The 15361-nt window shown below is 53.1% G+C and overlaps 1 protein-coding gene across 6 annotated transcripts in view; it reads left to right on the forward strand.

Moving 5' to 3' along the window:
* ADGRD2 (adhesion G protein-coupled receptor D2) overlaps positions 1–15361 on the forward strand; it is a 26120-nt gene continuing 10759 nt past the window's right edge. For 2 of the 6 annotated variants that reach the window (XM_071574528.1, XM_071574524.1), the window contains exons 1-20: positions 1–389; positions 1766–1893; positions 1974–2034; positions 2701–2931; positions 3092–3745; positions 4359–4457; positions 4943–5028; positions 5396–5677; positions 6955–7066; positions 7431–7565; positions 7857–7971; positions 8549–8654; positions 9345–9400; positions 10647–10773; positions 10879–10985; positions 11530–11632; positions 11941–12094; positions 12845–12978; positions 13577–13692; positions 14553–14673. In XM_071574528.1, coding sequence (XP_071430629.1) covers positions 1846–1893; positions 1974–2034; positions 2701–2931; positions 3092–3745; positions 4359–4457; positions 4943–5028; positions 5396–5677; positions 6955–7066; positions 7431–7565; positions 7857–7971; positions 8549–8654; positions 9345–9400; positions 10647–10773; positions 10879–10985; positions 11530–11632; positions 11941–12094; positions 12845–12978; positions 13577–13692; positions 14553–14673 — 2847 coding nt within the window. In that variant the 5' untranslated portion in view covers positions 1–389; positions 1766–1845. Of the gene's footprint in view, positions 390–1738; positions 1894–1973; positions 2035–2700; positions 2932–3091; positions 3746–4358; positions 4458–4942; positions 5029–5395; positions 5678–6954; positions 7067–7430; positions 7566–7856; positions 7972–8548; positions 8655–9344; positions 9401–10646; positions 10774–10878; positions 10986–11529; positions 11633–11940; positions 12095–12844; positions 12979–13576; positions 13693–14552; positions 14674–15361 lie in introns of all 6 variants that reach the window. The other 4 variants (XM_071574529.1, XM_071574527.1, XM_071574525.1 and 1 more) reach the window with 3 other exon arrangements.

The following is a 15361-nucleotide window of genomic DNA, read 5'->3' on the forward strand; positions in this document are numbered from 1 at the left end:
TTAACTGAAAGAGCAGCTCTGCCCTGTGGGGTGGGGAAGCACCACGGCCCACGGGGGTGACCTGGACCCTCCAGCCTTGGCATCGCCCCCGGGGCTGCTGCGGGCCCTGCAGGGGAAACGCTGGATCGCTGAAGCTGCTCGGCCCGGACATTGCACTGGGGACACGCCGGACGTCTCCAGCCCTGCCCCTCTTCTCCTGCCCTCCTGGGCTGTGTGGGGCTCCTGCTACTGTGCGGAGGAGCCCTGGCAACTCCTCCACTCCCTGGCTGCCTTGCCAAGCCCACGTGCCAGATTTCCCGGGAGGCTTTATTGGACACTTCCATGGAGCGGTGACTGCCTGGGAAGCAGATCCCGGTGCTGCTGGCACGGGCAGCGGAGCGGGGAGGGTTGTGAGTGTTTGCTGTTAGTCGGGACGAGGGCGCCGGGTGCGGGCTGGGCTGCAGCGTGCGGGGGCTGTGCGGGGTGCGAGGGCTGTGCGGGGTGCGGAGGCTGTGCGGGGGCTGTGCGGGGTGCGGAGGCTGTGCGGCGGCTGTGCGGGGTGCGGAGGCTGTGCGGGGGCTGTGCGGGGCGGGGGCTGCTGTGCGGGGGCTGTGCGGAGCATTGGCTGCTGTGCGGGGGCTGTGCGGGGAGCAGAGTGGTGGTCCCAGACTGGCCGCGGTTCCCCCTCTCCATCAACCCAGACCCCGGAGCTGCGCTCGCCGCCCCGCCGGGCTCTCGGGCTCGTGTGGCCGTGCCGGGCTCGGTCTCCCCAGGGCCGTTCCGGGCTCGGTCACTGGGGTGTCCTCGCTGGGTCACAGGACACTCCCCACTGCCCTGTTTTCCCTGCTCAAACCGGACTCCACGTTTCCTCTGCACCAGCTGCGGGGCCCTCCCTGCACGAGTGCAGAGCTGGCGCTGAGGTGCCAGCTGAGAGGGAGGTCGGTGGTGCCACGGATCCGTCTCCCATCCGTCAGACTCTCACTTTTCCCTGGAGGGCCTGGAACTGTGTTCAGTGTTCCCAAAGTTCCTGCTGAACTTTGGAAGACTGTGAACACAGAGCCCGGGCTGCAGACCTGATCTCCGCGGTCCCTTAGCAGCAAAGTGGTTCGCTGCGCTTTTACTGCGCACAGTAAAAGGAGGGGAGAGCCGCGCTGAGAGCAGAGATCACTCGGGGCTGCTGCTGCCAGTGCCGAGACAGCCTTAGGGCTTGTTTGCACTGGCGCTTGCACCGCCAGTTTCCATCTTTGTGTCTTTATGTACCCTCATCTCTGACTTTACTGGATGTTTTACTGCCACACAGTCAGGGTTCCCTCCCCTGGGCAGGGTGGGGTGGCAGGAGCTGCCCCCCAAGCCCTGGCACTGGGCAGCTCTCCGGGACAGCCCTGCAGTGCTGGGCTGGGTGTTTGGGCTCTTGGAGGCTGGATCTCCTGCTCTGCAGGCTCTGTTCTGCTGCTCTATTCCTGCAGATTTTAAAAGCAATGAGAAAAGCTGCCAGTGATGCAACACTGTTTGATGATGCCATTTAAAGTGGCTTTTTTATTTAGCTAATGAAGATATAAAGAGGCTCTGTGAACTTGCCTGTTCATTAACATCACACATCTGTATGTTTTACTTATTTTGTATCCTGCAAACAAATGTTAAAGTGAGACCTTGAGTTCTTCAAGAACTGGGAGTTCTTTGGATAAGATACTACCCAGGACAGGTGTTTCAGGGGGATTAATTTTTGCTTTTTTCATTCAAATCTTTCTGAGAAAAGCAGCTTTGACTGGGAACTCCCTTTCTGCAGAATGCTCCTGTCTCTGTGATGCATCTCCAGCAATACTTTGTTTATTCCATCAAAGAGTGAAAGCTTTACAGCTGGTCAGCATGTTCAGGAGAGACTTGAGCCTCGATTCTTGGTTCTTCAGCTTTCTGGTGAGTTTTACAGTAATTTTTATAATTTCAGTATTTGAGATAGTGTTTCTCTGAGTGTTATAATGCATCCTCTCTACCAGGCCAGCCTGTCCAGGGGTCTCCTTGCCTTTGCAGCCCTTGCCAAGAACCAGACTTCTGAAGGTTAGTGTTTTTATCAGCATTCTCTATGTGTTTACAAACAATATCAAGCACAGAGAAACAAAAGGAAACAGTGGCAGAAACAAAGGTAAAGAAACTTTTTCTTTTACTCTGCTTTGTGCCTGAAATGCTGTTTGCAGAGCTATTTGCCAGGCTGTTTGCTCAGCTGCTGCTCCGTGTGCCACTGCAACAGCAAACAAAACAGATTATTTTGTGTCTGCAAATTTCATCTGCAAGTGCAGAAGCTGGGACGAGCTGGGAAGTGGGGATAAAATGAGAAAATTTGTTTATAACTGTTTTGAACTAGCTTTGCTGAGGGCTCTCCCTGAGTACACCACAGTGAGCTCTTCCTCTGGGCTGAGGTTGGCGTGGTCTGTGTGTCCCACCACAGTGTGCCCTGTCCAGCCCTGGCCCCCAGAGCTGCTCTGGGAGCAGACTCACAATATCCCTCAGTTTAGGGCCAGAATAGTCTGAGCTTGTTGTCACACTGTGCCCACTGAGCAGCCCGAGGGCTGCATGGGGAGATGGTTCCTGCCATAGCTCCTGCAGGATGCACCAGGCAGTGTTTGTAACTGCCTGGGGATGCTGGGACAGACTGGCCCTCTGTGTGGCACACAGGTGGGCTGGAAAGGCTTTCTGTTTCCCCACATTGTGTGTGTCTTTCTCCAGGTTTTGCTCCTGTCACGATTGAGACCTCAGGACACACGTACGAGTATGTGGCCACTGCTTTGGACTGGTGGCATGCTGACAGGTACTGTGAGCAGCACTTTGCTCAGCTGCTCTTTGAACCCCAGGACAGCGAGCAAGATTCCTTCAGCAAACTGCTGCAGTCCCACCACATCAGAGGTTCTGTCTGGCTGAAGGAAAGGGATGGTGTCCTGCACAAACCAAAGAGAAGACGTGAGTATAAGTGGACATGGGCTTTTTGGTGACATGTTTCTTCACTGCTGGATCCTTTTCATTCAGAAAAATCAGTCTGGAAAAGTTTTCACTTGTTTTTTATTGTCACTCTGTTGGCCTTTGCTTCTTCCTTCCTGCTAACTGAAATTTCTCCTTCTAGGAGGCCACACTGTACCAGTCCTGGTATTCAGAGACAAAACAGACACAAAGTATGTGAAGGTGCTCTCTGACTTCCCAGCACTGCCTGCTGTCACAGCCTGTGCCCACCTGCAGTGGGACACCAGGACCCAGGAGATCGCCACCATCTTCTCCTACGCCGTGCCCGCGTTCATTAACGAGTTCCAGCTCCGGGGCTTTGTGGACGAGGAAGGCTTTGTTCGCTTTGCTCTCATAGTCCACGGGCACCACTCCCCATACCTGCCCGTGTTCCGTGCTGATGGACAGTGGCATCACTTCTGTGTGACGTGGCAGCAGGAAAATGGGACCTGGGCCATCTATGCCGATGGGAAAAGGAGAGCTTCTGCCAGTGGTTTGTGTGCTCCAGGACCATCCGCTCCCCAGGCCATCTACGGCCAGGGGACCTTCATAATTGGGCAGGATCAAGATTCCCTGGGGGGCACCTTCAAAGCAAAGGAGTCCTTCAGTGGGAACATCACTGACTTGCACATCTGGCAGAAAGTCCTCAGCATGGAGCAGATTGAGAAGGTTCGGTCGTGCTGGGTTATAGAGCAAGACCGTGTGTTTGGGTGGAGCTTAAACACTCTGGAGCTGGAGAGCACTGTTCAGACAGTGAGCACACAGCTCCTTTGCCCAGGTAAGTCTCACTACACTCACTGAGGGGTCAGCACGTAGGGCCAGTCCCATCCTTGGAGAGGGAATTAGATATGGTTGGTGGAATGATGTTTCTCCTTAGGCAAGAAAAACAGAAGCACATCCAGAGCTGGGCTGGGCCATTTATTAATTGTACTTGAAGTCAGTCATTACAAAACCCTTGGTCACTGGAGCCCCTGCAATGACCCTGGCACAGGCAGCTGCTTGGATATCCCAAGCTAATAATGGGATTTGTCTTCTACTGAGAGAAACAGCTTCCTTGGCAGGGATGTTGTTCCCTGGGGTTTGCACCTGGTGCTTCAATGCTCTGCTGGGAGGAAGTATGTGGGCTCTCAGCCAGGCTGGGGTGACAGTAGTGGTCAGTCATGAACTCAGGACCCAGCATTGGCACCTCCCAGTTCCTTCTGGAGAGGAGATACCAGCTGAGAGCAGTTTCTGAGCCCAGTCCCTGCTCTGCCCTGGCTCTGGGGGCACTTAAGGAGCAGCCCACAGTGTTTGTCATACTGGGGTTTGTGGATTGCTGCAGGAGGGCGATACCTGCTGGAATGGCATGTCCCTGGGAGGCCCAGCCCTTCTGTCTGTGTGTGTTTCCACAGGGCCCGTTGAGGAATGCCGAGCTTTGGAAGTTGGCAGCAGTGGATTCAGTTATGCATCTTGTTTGCAGACTTTGCCTTTCATCTGTCACTACAGAAGGGGTACAGCAGCTGTTAGTTATTTATTCATTACTTCCACCACATGCACTCTGGAGGTCCAGGCTGGGGTGATGGCCAGTGTTGGGAAGGACTTGTGCTTGCTCTGAAGGGATCACATGCAAAGCCCACTGTAGCTGGGATTTTGCTCCAGTTGCCTGTGCTCTTACAGGGGGGTTTGCTGTTCCCCAACTGAGCAGTGGTTGCACACATTCCATGGCTTCTGGATGCAGTGCAGTAGAGAGCCCCCCAACCCAGGCATCTCCAGACTCTGGCAGGGGGACATGGGGGAAGGCAGAAAAGGAGTGTCAAACTGTTTCTCCAGATGGGATCTTGTGCTAGAAGTAAAATACAGCTGTGAAGTCTCCTTGTCCTGCCTGTCCTACAGACTTAACCACCATCTGAGAACCATTCCCGGGCTTTGAACATGGTATGTGTTACCCACACTGCTGGACACCACGGCAGTGGTTCTGGTTCTGTTTTGTTCTCAGATGCATTCTGGCAACTGAAAAGAGCTCAGCTGGAGTCCAGCCACTCGCTCGTTGGCCGTGTGAACACACTTGCAGCCAGGACTGTGGTGAGTCCTGCAGCCACAGCACTGGCAGGTGACACCCAGAGCAGGGAGGAGCTGTGGGGTGCACATGCTGGCACCTACTGCAGGTTGAGGTCACCATGTCAGCAGTTGTGCCTGTGACCTCTCCTGAGCTGCTGTTGGAGATTGTGACCCATACACAGCTGTAACTCATGCTGTGACAAAGCAAGCAAAGTGTTGCTTCAGGCTGACTCATCTCACTGGGGCTGGAGCCTGGACAACAGATCCCTTCCCCCAGGATGTGCCTATTGGCCAGATGGGTGTCCTGATGCCAGTGAGGGCATGCAGGGCAGTGCCAAGGCACAGCTGAGTCAGGGCTCTGCACTGACCTAAACCATCTTTTCCATGGCAGATTCCTGACAGTGTCTTCACGAGTGATGTCCAAGACATGAACCTCTCTATGGCTCTTAGTGCTCTTGATGTCTTGGCAACTGTCCTGAGGGAAGGAGAAATGTCTGTGCTTCAGCCCTCTGACCTCCTTGCAGTGCTCCAATTACTAAAGCAAGTTTCAGATATGGAAGTCCAGGAGGGAGATGAGCTGGAGATGTTGGAAGAGTTGGCCCAGTATTACATGGAGGTGACTGAGTCAATCCTGGAAGAGCAGAATATTGGAACATGGTCATCAGTCAGCCAGGTAATGACTGAGTGCCACATCTGTTCATCTCTTGTGAGCAGCTCCTTGGGCTGCTGCATAACCACAGCCTGAGGAGCTGTCCTTGCATGGTCACCTGTGGCCTTTGTGGCTGTACTTTGGGGGGTGGGAAAATGCTGCAAGCATGGGCATGGACAGCTTGATAAGGGCCAGCTCTTCCCTGGTGCCTCACTTATTGGAGGTACAAGCAAGTTCTTGTGCAAACAAGTGCAGTGAAGTGGTGCCTTCCTTGCAAACCCCTCCAGTGGCTGACTCAGCTCTCTTTAAGCTTCTCCACTTTGTCAGCCTGGATTTACAGGATTCACACTGTCTGCAAATTCCTGGTGCTCTGTAGATTCCTTGCTCCCACATCCCGTTGTCTGGCAGGGCAATGCCCTTTCCTTTCTAGTGTCTTGTGTTTTCCATGAGTGGGCTGCCAAGGAGCTCTTGGTCATCAGCCCTCACACTGCTCAAAACATTGTCAGGCTTTGTGTGAGGGATTTCCGTCATCCCACCCCTGTTAGGGTTTTTTCCCTTAATTTCTTCCCTTCTCACATGTGTCTTTTGTGCCTGTTGCATGGTCTGCATTCTCCATCTGTCTCTTGGAAATGTGTGACAGTGTCTGGCCTGGTCAGCACTCCAGGAACCAAGCCAGAGACCTCCAGAGATGGAAGAACGCTGAGCAGTTCAGAGTTTACCTCATTGCTCACAGTTGTTCGGGTCTCCATGGCCACAGTTACTCACAGCTTCTTGATAGTGGCATAAAACCAGTGCTGGCCCAGTGTAACTGGTGCAGCAGATCTGCTGAGGGAGAAGGAGGGGGAGTTGGGCACTACAGAGGTGGCACTTGTGCATCCAACAGATGCAGGACCTCGAGCAATGGGGCCATTCTCCTGCTGCATTTCAGCAGTGGAGTCTATTTCTAAATGAAGCCTTTTCCAGAAAGAGCAAATGGTTGTTCTATAGCTTTGCAAAAATCAGGAGTCAGGTCTAAAGATCTGTTTTCTTTCCAGAAGCTTATTTAGTTATTTCTTTTCATGTTGTTTTAATGGATTTTTATAAAGAGCAGCAAGTTTCTCTCATGGCCAGCCTTGTCTTCTTGCTGAAGAAACTGGGAACATCCTGTAGGGGAGACATTACAGAAAAGCAAAGCCAAAGCCTTGAGTCCCAACTTTTTTTTTCTGCTGAGGGCCAAACATTTAAGAAAAGTCTTGTGAGCTGCTGGAAGGGAGAGCTGGTGCTGCAGGTGCTAGTTTCCATTGCTCTCTCTGTGTGTGCAGGTTATCAGAGGGCCCATGGCTGTTGTTGAGCTCTGTGACAGAATGGTGTCACTCTTAGTCCCACTGCTGACTGCAGAGAGGACCAAGATCACCATCCAGCATGGGAATATTGGTGAGTGACACTGCTAGAGCTGGGGGTGGTATCTCACCAGGACCCAGGTCAGTCACCCTGCCTGGTTCCCAGTCCAAGTCCACTCCTGGCTCCTCTCCTCCTGTGGCTCAGCTATTACCAAGTCTACAGCCTGCTCCCCATTTCCTCCACACAGTGTCCCAGTGTGAGGGCACCTCTCATGCTGTGCATTGCAAGAGGATTACAAGAAACCTTTGGGCACAGGGGGAACTGAGCTCAGATGCACATGGTTTGTGCTGAAAGGGCCCTGTCTGCTGCTGCTGTGCCTCCTGGCTGGGGTTATAGTGGGATTTTGCTGTAGCAGTAGCTCTGGAGGAAGGCTGAACCCTGACTTTCCCTTCCCCAGGGATGGAGGTGAGGCAGCTGGAGCTGAGTGGGCAGGAGCTGAGTGGCGAGGCGTACGTGGTCCAGACCCCTGAGAAAGGCAGGCAGGACTTCATCGAAGTTCCTGCAGAGGAAATGCAAAGACTGAAAACCAGAGGTTGGTTATGATGTTTATGACACCTGAGCTTCCCTGGGTCTCCCCTTGGCAGTTTTGCAGCACCTTAAGGGCCCAAACTGTTCACCCTGACACATGTGGGGTGGAGAAGTGTGGGGTGGGGAAGCCCTTGGTGAAAGGGAGATGGGACTGTGGGGGGTGAAACTATGTACAGTCTCTCTACAGTCACATCGTGGAGCTGGGGGTGTTCTGGTCCCCCAGTATCACCTCCCCAGTTAGGGCAGTGGTGCCCTGAGCTGTGCCTGTCCCTGTGCCCGTGCTCTGTCCCTGCAGGTCTCCGCAGGGTCACGGTGAAGAACCTGTGGTTTGGCTACGGGGCCCTGCAGCGCTGCCTGTCCGGCAGTGCCGTGTCCTGGGATGTGGTTGTTGCCTCTGACAGGGGACACAAGTGAGTGAAACAGCCCCCCTGCACCCCAGGGCTGTCCTCAGCAGCACGGGAGAGCTCATTCCTAAGTCTGCACTGAGTCTCTCGGTCCCTTGATTTTGGGGTCACCTCCACCCTCTCCATCCCAGCCCTGCTGCTGGGGCTGCCTGTGTGTCAGGACGGACGGCGCGGGTTCCCCTGGGGTTCCCAGCTCTGTTGGAGTGGCCGGGCACAGACCCCTCAGCCCGGGGTGGGTGTCTCTCGAGATGGTGGCGCTGGTGGCTCCCAGAGCTCTCCCGGCGCTGCGAACACTAGGTGGGGATGGCCGCCCGCACATCCCGCACACGCTGCGCCCTCAGCTCTGCCCTCGGGATGCTGCAGAGCTGTCCGCGGTGCCACCTCCCGCAGTGACGGGCAGGGAGCGGGTTCTGTTTGCCAGCGATGCCCAGGTCCATTCTGCCCAGTGCCCGGGCCCTTTGCTGGCGGCACCGGCGCGCTCCGGCGCGGATCGGATCTCTCCAGCTGTGCCGTGTAATGTCGGATCCCGCTTTCTCATGCCCTGTGGCTGCCGTGCCTGTGAGCAGCACCCTTCCCCTGGCAGGTACGTCAGCACTACAGTGGGCACCGCTGTGATCTCATCCACTCTGCTGGGCGACTACCAGGAGATCAGCACGTCCGTGCGCTACCGCCTGCAGCACCGAGCCCAGGTACCCCCGGAGGGGCTGTGCCCCCCAGCACCGAGCCCAGGTACCCCCGGAGGGGCTGTGCCCCCCAGCACCGAGCCCAGGTACCCCCGGAGGGGCTGTGCCCCCCAGCACCGAGCCCAGGTACCCCGGAGGGGCTGTGCCCCCCAGCACCGAGCCCAGGTACCCCCGGAGGGGCTGTGCCCCCCAGCACCGAGCCCAGGTACCCCGGAGGGGCTGTGCCCCCCAGCACCGAGCCCAGGTACCCCCGGAGGGGTTGTGCCCCCCAGCACCGAGCCCAGGTACCCCGGAGGGGCTGTGCCCCCCAGCACCGAGCCCAGGTACCCCCGGAGGGGTTGTGCCCCCCAGCACCGAGCCCAGGTACCCCGGAGGGGCTGTGCCCCCCAGCACCGAGCCCAGGTACCCCGGAGGGGCTGTGCCCCCCAGCACTGAGCCCAGGTACCCCGGAGGGGCTGTGGTCCCCAGCCAGCTCCCACCAGCCTTACCTGGCTGTCCCCAGCCATGGCTCAGCACCCCAGAACTCTGGGACTTAGGAGTGTCCCATGCCCAGGGCTCTCCCCTTGACTCTTGTGTCCCTGGGGAGGTGTTTGTTCTGCACTGACAGACCCTGTTACAGCCCAGAAAGTGAACTGCACCCACCTGTGTACTGCATGTGCATGTCTGTGTGACCTCCTCTCTCCCCTCTGCCTGCAGGACCTGCCTGATACACTGGTGTGGCCCATTTGTGCCTTCTGGAACTTCAGCCTCAGGTGCCTTATTTAAATTTGTGTTCCCAGAATTATAAGCTTTTATTTCCACTGGAAAACCAAACATCACACTATAAATGTAATGGTAAGAGGAGGAATCTGGAATTCTGCCTCCTTTGCATGCAGTCAACCTCTATCTGCTGGAGCAAAGTACTCTCCTGGGAAGATTCTGTCTTGGGTTGAGCTGGCAAAATGCTAACTGCCCAATGCAGATTCAGCTTTCCTCCTTCTAGCTGAGAAAAAAAGGAGAAGGGAAGGAAAAAAAACCCTCTCAAAGTAGGTTTATGCTGAAACTAACTGTATATATTTATACAGGAAAGAGAAAATTAAGAGAGACTACAATATAACATAGACAAGCGAGTGACCTTTAATGAGGTATCTACAACTGAAATGGAAAGCCCCAGTTAATTATGATTGTTGCCTGGGACAAAGAAGAGTTGGTCCGAGATATATGGCCCAAAAACATGCAGGACCCCCAGCCTCATAAATCCTGCCTGGCACTGAGATGTGTTTTTGCTGAGTGTCACCACAGTGAGAACACTGAGGCTGTGATATATTATGGATTGGCAATTAAGTCATTCAAGTGCAAAAAACCTCCTTGCAGTCCCAGACTTGTAACAGGCATGGATCAGGTTGGGGAAGGCGGGAAGAGAGTGTTTTTGGAAGCAGCTGATTAGTGTCCAAATGCTCCCACCAGCCCTGCTCTGACCCTGACCTTCCAGTGACACTGGGGAGGCTCAGAGGGGCAGTGCTGCCAGTGGGGACAGAGCTGGCCCACCACAGCCGTGCTCCCTGCCCAGGGAATTCAGCTGGGGAGCTTTGCTGGATGGCTTGGACAGGCTGGCTTGTCCTGAGGATCCCAGGGCAGTGCACAGGGTTTGTGGCAGGCTGGGCTGGGGGCATGGTTAGACACACCTGGCCCAGTGATGCTCTCAGGGAATGGGCAGTACAAGGAGCTCTTCCCAGAGCTGTGCAATTACTGCGTTCTCTCTGAAGTTGTGGTGGCTGAACTCTGCTTTTTAGTCCACAAATGGACACTGGATCTATTTCCTTTGTGTGCCTGCTGGATAAGGCAAAGCTGCTGAGACACAGGATGAGCCAAAGGGAAGTCCATATGAAGATCTCTGTCTGATATCCTTGTCTTCCCCCTTCCTACACTCCTGGGAGAATGAAATTCCCTTTGTGCCTTGGCCTTCTGTGGGAGTGGATGGTAATTTCTGTGTGTTTCTCTGGGTTTGCTGCATGTTAGCCCAGATGCTGGTGGGATGTGGTCCACAGCTGGCTGCTCTGTGCTGACATCTCTCCGGGACTCCACTGCCTGTTTCTGCAACCACACCACCAATTTTGCCATCCTGCTGCAGGTGTATGAGATGCAGGTACGTGAGGAGCCTTTCTCTGCTGCCCTGGGGGGTGGATACCAGGACTGCAGGCAGTCTGAGGTTAATTCAGGGTGCTTTTCATCTGTTGTTTCATAACTGGAGCAGACAACCACCAAGGAGGAGTTCACACTGCAGACCTTGACTTTCATTGGATGTGGAGTTTCCTTCTGTGCCTTGATAGTCACCTTCATTTTGTTCTTGGTAGTTCGGTAAGAAAAGCCTGGGCACTTGTAGCCCTCTCTGTGTTTTTCTCTTGACATTTTACTTCAGAATCTTTGTCAAGGGAGTGGTTGGAAAGGAGGTGCAGCCCTGTTTGTTTGTGCAGAGATGCTCCTGTGAGCTGTGCACACACCTCAGTCCTCATGCCAAGATTTTTATCAATACTAACAATGTTCCCCATAAAAACTGCTCTGCTAGAATTAATTGTTGTAAAATAAATGGAGCAAAGACTATTTCTTTTATTGCCAACCCTTCTGTGTCACTTGGTAAGCACAGCAGTGGCTCCCTCCAGCCCCTCCTCACTGCCTGTTCCCTGGGGCTGTGGCCAAGGCTGAGCAGCTGCACCCAAGTGCATCCCCAGCACCGAGTGCTTGCCCAGCAGGGCAGTCCCTTCCTCTCGGACTGTTGTCTTTGCAGTGAATGGAGAGAGATCTCAGGTCACCCAGACAGGTCTGCAGAAGCCAGTGAGGACAGAGAGGACATGTGCACCCTCTCACTTGGCTGCAGCTCAGGGCTCCCTCTCTCCTTTCTCAGTGTCCCCAAAAGTGAACGAACAACCGTGCACAAGAACCTGATCTTTGCACTGGCTGCAGGAGAAGCTCTGCTCATGTTCAGTGAGTTGGCCAAGAGCAACAAGGTGAGTTCACCAGGAATGTTCTATTCAACCAGCAGGACCAGGCCTGCTCCATCATCATTGTCAGAGCAAGCAGAACAGAAGTATAAACCTTTTATTAATGTTTCATTGATTACATGTAACTGGCATCTAGGATAGAATTATGTCTCTGTGTTTATATATACATTGTGCAATCCATCAGGAAATTCACCTGTTTTCTGACCCTTCATTTCTGACAAAACATCCTTCTGGAAATTTCCATAGTCATAAAACAACAGCACACAGTTCTGTCCCCTCTGAGTCCCCTTCCATGTGGTTTCTCTCCTGTCTAGGTGCTGTGTTTCATGGTCACTGCCTTCCTGCACCTCTTCTTCATGGCAGCCTTCTCATGGATGCTGGTAGAGGGGCTCCTGCTCTGGAGCAAAGTGGTAGCAGTCAACATGAGTGAAGACAGGAGAATGAAGTTCTACTACGTGACAGGCTGGGGTATCTGCACACTCCTCTGCCTCGGGTCCTCAGGGAAATGGTCTCTCTTTTTGGCTAGTGAAAGTTTTTATAGGAGAGATTGCCAAATGTTTGATTTCATTTCATATGAGAGCTGAGTGCTGCTGCTCTGCAGGGGCTCTCTTGAGTTATGTGTCAAATTGCCAGTCTTAGAGTACAAGTTAAACAGCATTTCTGTTACTTTTCTAAATCCAAGAGTTCAATATAAAAAAATGCAAGGAGAAGTTTATTGTAGGTTCTTGTTCTTGGAGAGCATCATTACTGTGTGCCAGTAACTAAAATAAAAATACCTTCCTGAGGGAGCCCTTTAGGGACATCAAATTATTTGAACAAGCTGAGTTTTGTATCAGAGGAGCCTCTTTAGTCCGTGCTCCTCACAGAGCACATGCCTAGTTGGGCTCTGGGCAACTGCTTCAAATATTTTGGATTGGTTTATGTCTTTGATTGTCCATTTTGTTAAAAAAGCAATCTGAAGAGTAAATTGCTTTGGTCAGGACTCAGGACTTGGAATGCTTTATACCTCAGAGAATGATGCTGACAGCCTGTAAATCTGGTCCTGCAGAGCCAGGACAGATTTCAGCTGCAGTGAATTGATGCTGCTCGTGGGGTTTCACAGGCTCCTGCTGGAGCATGTCTGGTCATGGGGGGTTTGGAGCAATTGTCTTGTGCACAGTGCCCTGTTTGGGGCATCTCTGCCTTTCCTGGGGTTTAGCCTGTGTGTTTTTTCTGCAGGCCTTCCAGTCCTCATCGTGGGGGTCACCCTTGCGAGTTCCTTTAACAAGTATGTGGCACAAAACCACTGCTGGCTGAATGCACAGAGCAACATCATCTGGGCCTTCGTTGGTCCTGTGCTCTTCATCCTGGCTGTAAGTGCCAAACCCTGCTGGGAAGGTGTGATTCCTGTGGGTCTGGTTCTGGAAAGGCATTGCAGAGTCAGGGCTGTCAGCACCTGCTCAGGGGTGCCACTCACAGGGCTCGTGCCTGCTGCTCTTATAGGAAAAATGTTGTTACACTTTATATAGACTTTCAAAACACAAATAAATCTCTTTAAACAAAGCATCTTTTTGACAGGAGAAAGTGCTTTCAGAAAATTTTGCTGACCAGTTCTTGTGTTGGCTGTTCAATAAAGAATGCAGATAGATGAGTAGGTCTGATTTTAATGTCAGAACATCTAAATCCTTGAAGCAATATCAATATCTTTATACAAAACATAACAGCAGAAAAAGGGACATTGTTTAAGGGGTCCAGACCCTTAACAGAGAAGGCATTCTGTAGAAGTTTTGGGATAAGTTTCCTGGGTTTCATATATGTGTGGATAGCTCTGTGAAGTCTTCCATTCAGTGCTTTCTTGGTACTGATACTTTTCACCCCAAGTTCTGCCACCAGTTGCCAGCAGAAAAAGTCTCTCTCACTGCTGGAGCTGAGGCTGCAGCAGGTCACTGTGTGCACTGCTCTGCCCTGCAGGTGAACACCTTCGTGCTGCTGCGGGTGGTGATGGTGACCGTGGCCAGTGCCCGCAGGAGGTCAAAGATGCTGACGCCCAGCAGCAGCCTGGAGAGCCAGATTGGGGTGCAGATATGGTGAGCAGGGAGGGGCTGCTCTGGGTGGGAAATGTCTTGGGTGGTGTTAGATCTGTGGAAGAAATCCTTCCCTCTGAGGGTGGTGAGGCACTGGCACCGATTGCCCAGAGAAAGGGAGCTGTGGGAGTCAGGGCAGAGGGATTCTCTCCACAGGGTCTGTGTCTCCCCCAAAGGCAGTTTGGCTGTTCTAATGCTGGTGCCACTGAGAAGCCCAGCCAGCACCTTCAGCCTGGGAAACTCAGTGCTGGACTCCATCTGCACTCACATCCCTAAATCTCACCCCTTTGGGATGGGGGACCCTTGGCAGTGCAAGCTTGGGCCTTGGTGGGCTGCAAGTAAGGCTGGTGGGGGTTGCACACACAGGGAAAGAGGCAGTGCAGTCTTCTGTAATCAGTCAATATTGAGAGACTTCTAAAAAACTGCTGCTTGAGTCATTATTTTATCACCCCCTGTGAATCTTTATTGTTGTTTGCTGGCGCCAGATACCCCTGCTAGACACGCATTGTTCCCCTCTAGCATAAATAAATTTTCCCAAATTTACAGAAATACAAAGATAGGGCATTGCTGGAGGGCAGGCTGACATCCATGTACAAATAAAACAAATACAAAAGCCCTCCTTGTAGCAGAAATTGGGGGGGAAATAGCTGTTTTCTCATGGCTAATGACGTCAAAGAGCTCCCTTCTTGCTAACTTGCAGTGATAAAGGAAGAGCAGGGGGACACAGTAGGGGCTGGGAGGTGAAATGTTTGGTTTTTCCCATCTTAACTTATTTTCTTTGCAAAGGAATGTGCAGCTACCATCTTGTTAGTGCTTCATCCCTGAATTGTGCCCGGGTAACCCTGAGCTCTTCCTCCTGCCAGGGCCACGGCCAAGCCCATCCTGGTGCTGCTGCCCGTGCTGGGGCTGACCTGGGTGTGTGGGATCCTCGTCCACCTCAGCATCATTTGGGCCTATGTCTTCATCGTGCTGAACTCCCTTCAGGTGAGTCCTGCACCAGGTCCTGCACATCATCTGCTTCAGCATCTTCATTCCTCTTTTTGCAGAATCACTGCCTGCATTTTTAAGGCTCTGCTTGTCTCGATGTCTTCCAGGGCCATGGCTGAGTCATGTTGTTAATCATTTGGTGTTAATGGGGAATTCTGTAGGGCAGAAAGAAACCCTGGTACATAAAGCAACACTTAATATTTCCTTTGAGTTTACTGTTTTTGTCAAAAGACTGTAAAGGTTTAAGCACCCTGTATGTGGATAAGACAGCAAAGCAAATCGTATTAGTCACAGCAGCCAGGAGCACTCAGTTCTGCCCTCAGCTAGGACTGTCCCCAGGACCTCAGGATAGCTGAAACTCAGGGACTGGTGGTAACAAAAAGTCCTGGAACTTGTGCTTGCCACCTGCCATTCAAAGCACGGGCATCAGCTTTGCAAACCTGGAGAGAAGGCAGCTGTAGATGGAGCTAGAGAAACACTGAACACTAACACTACCAACCCCACTGCTCCCAGCATGGGCCCGAGGGGAACACCGACCTCTCTGCAGGCAGGTACTGCCAGCAGGGATCCAGCCAGAAGGGAACTCACGTGGGCTCAGTCCCACCCCTGGGGCTAAGGCTGTGCCTGCACCAGTAGTGCCCAAGGGTACCCTCGTGGTCAGTCCTGTCTCTTGGCCCTGGGTATT

This window comes from Pithys albifrons, chromosome 20, assembly GCF_047495875.1.
Source record: "Pithys albifrons albifrons isolate INPA30051 chromosome 20, PitAlb_v1, whole genome shotgun sequence".
Taxonomy (NCBI): Eukaryota; Metazoa; Chordata; class Aves; order Passeriformes; family Thamnophilidae; genus Pithys; species Pithys albifrons.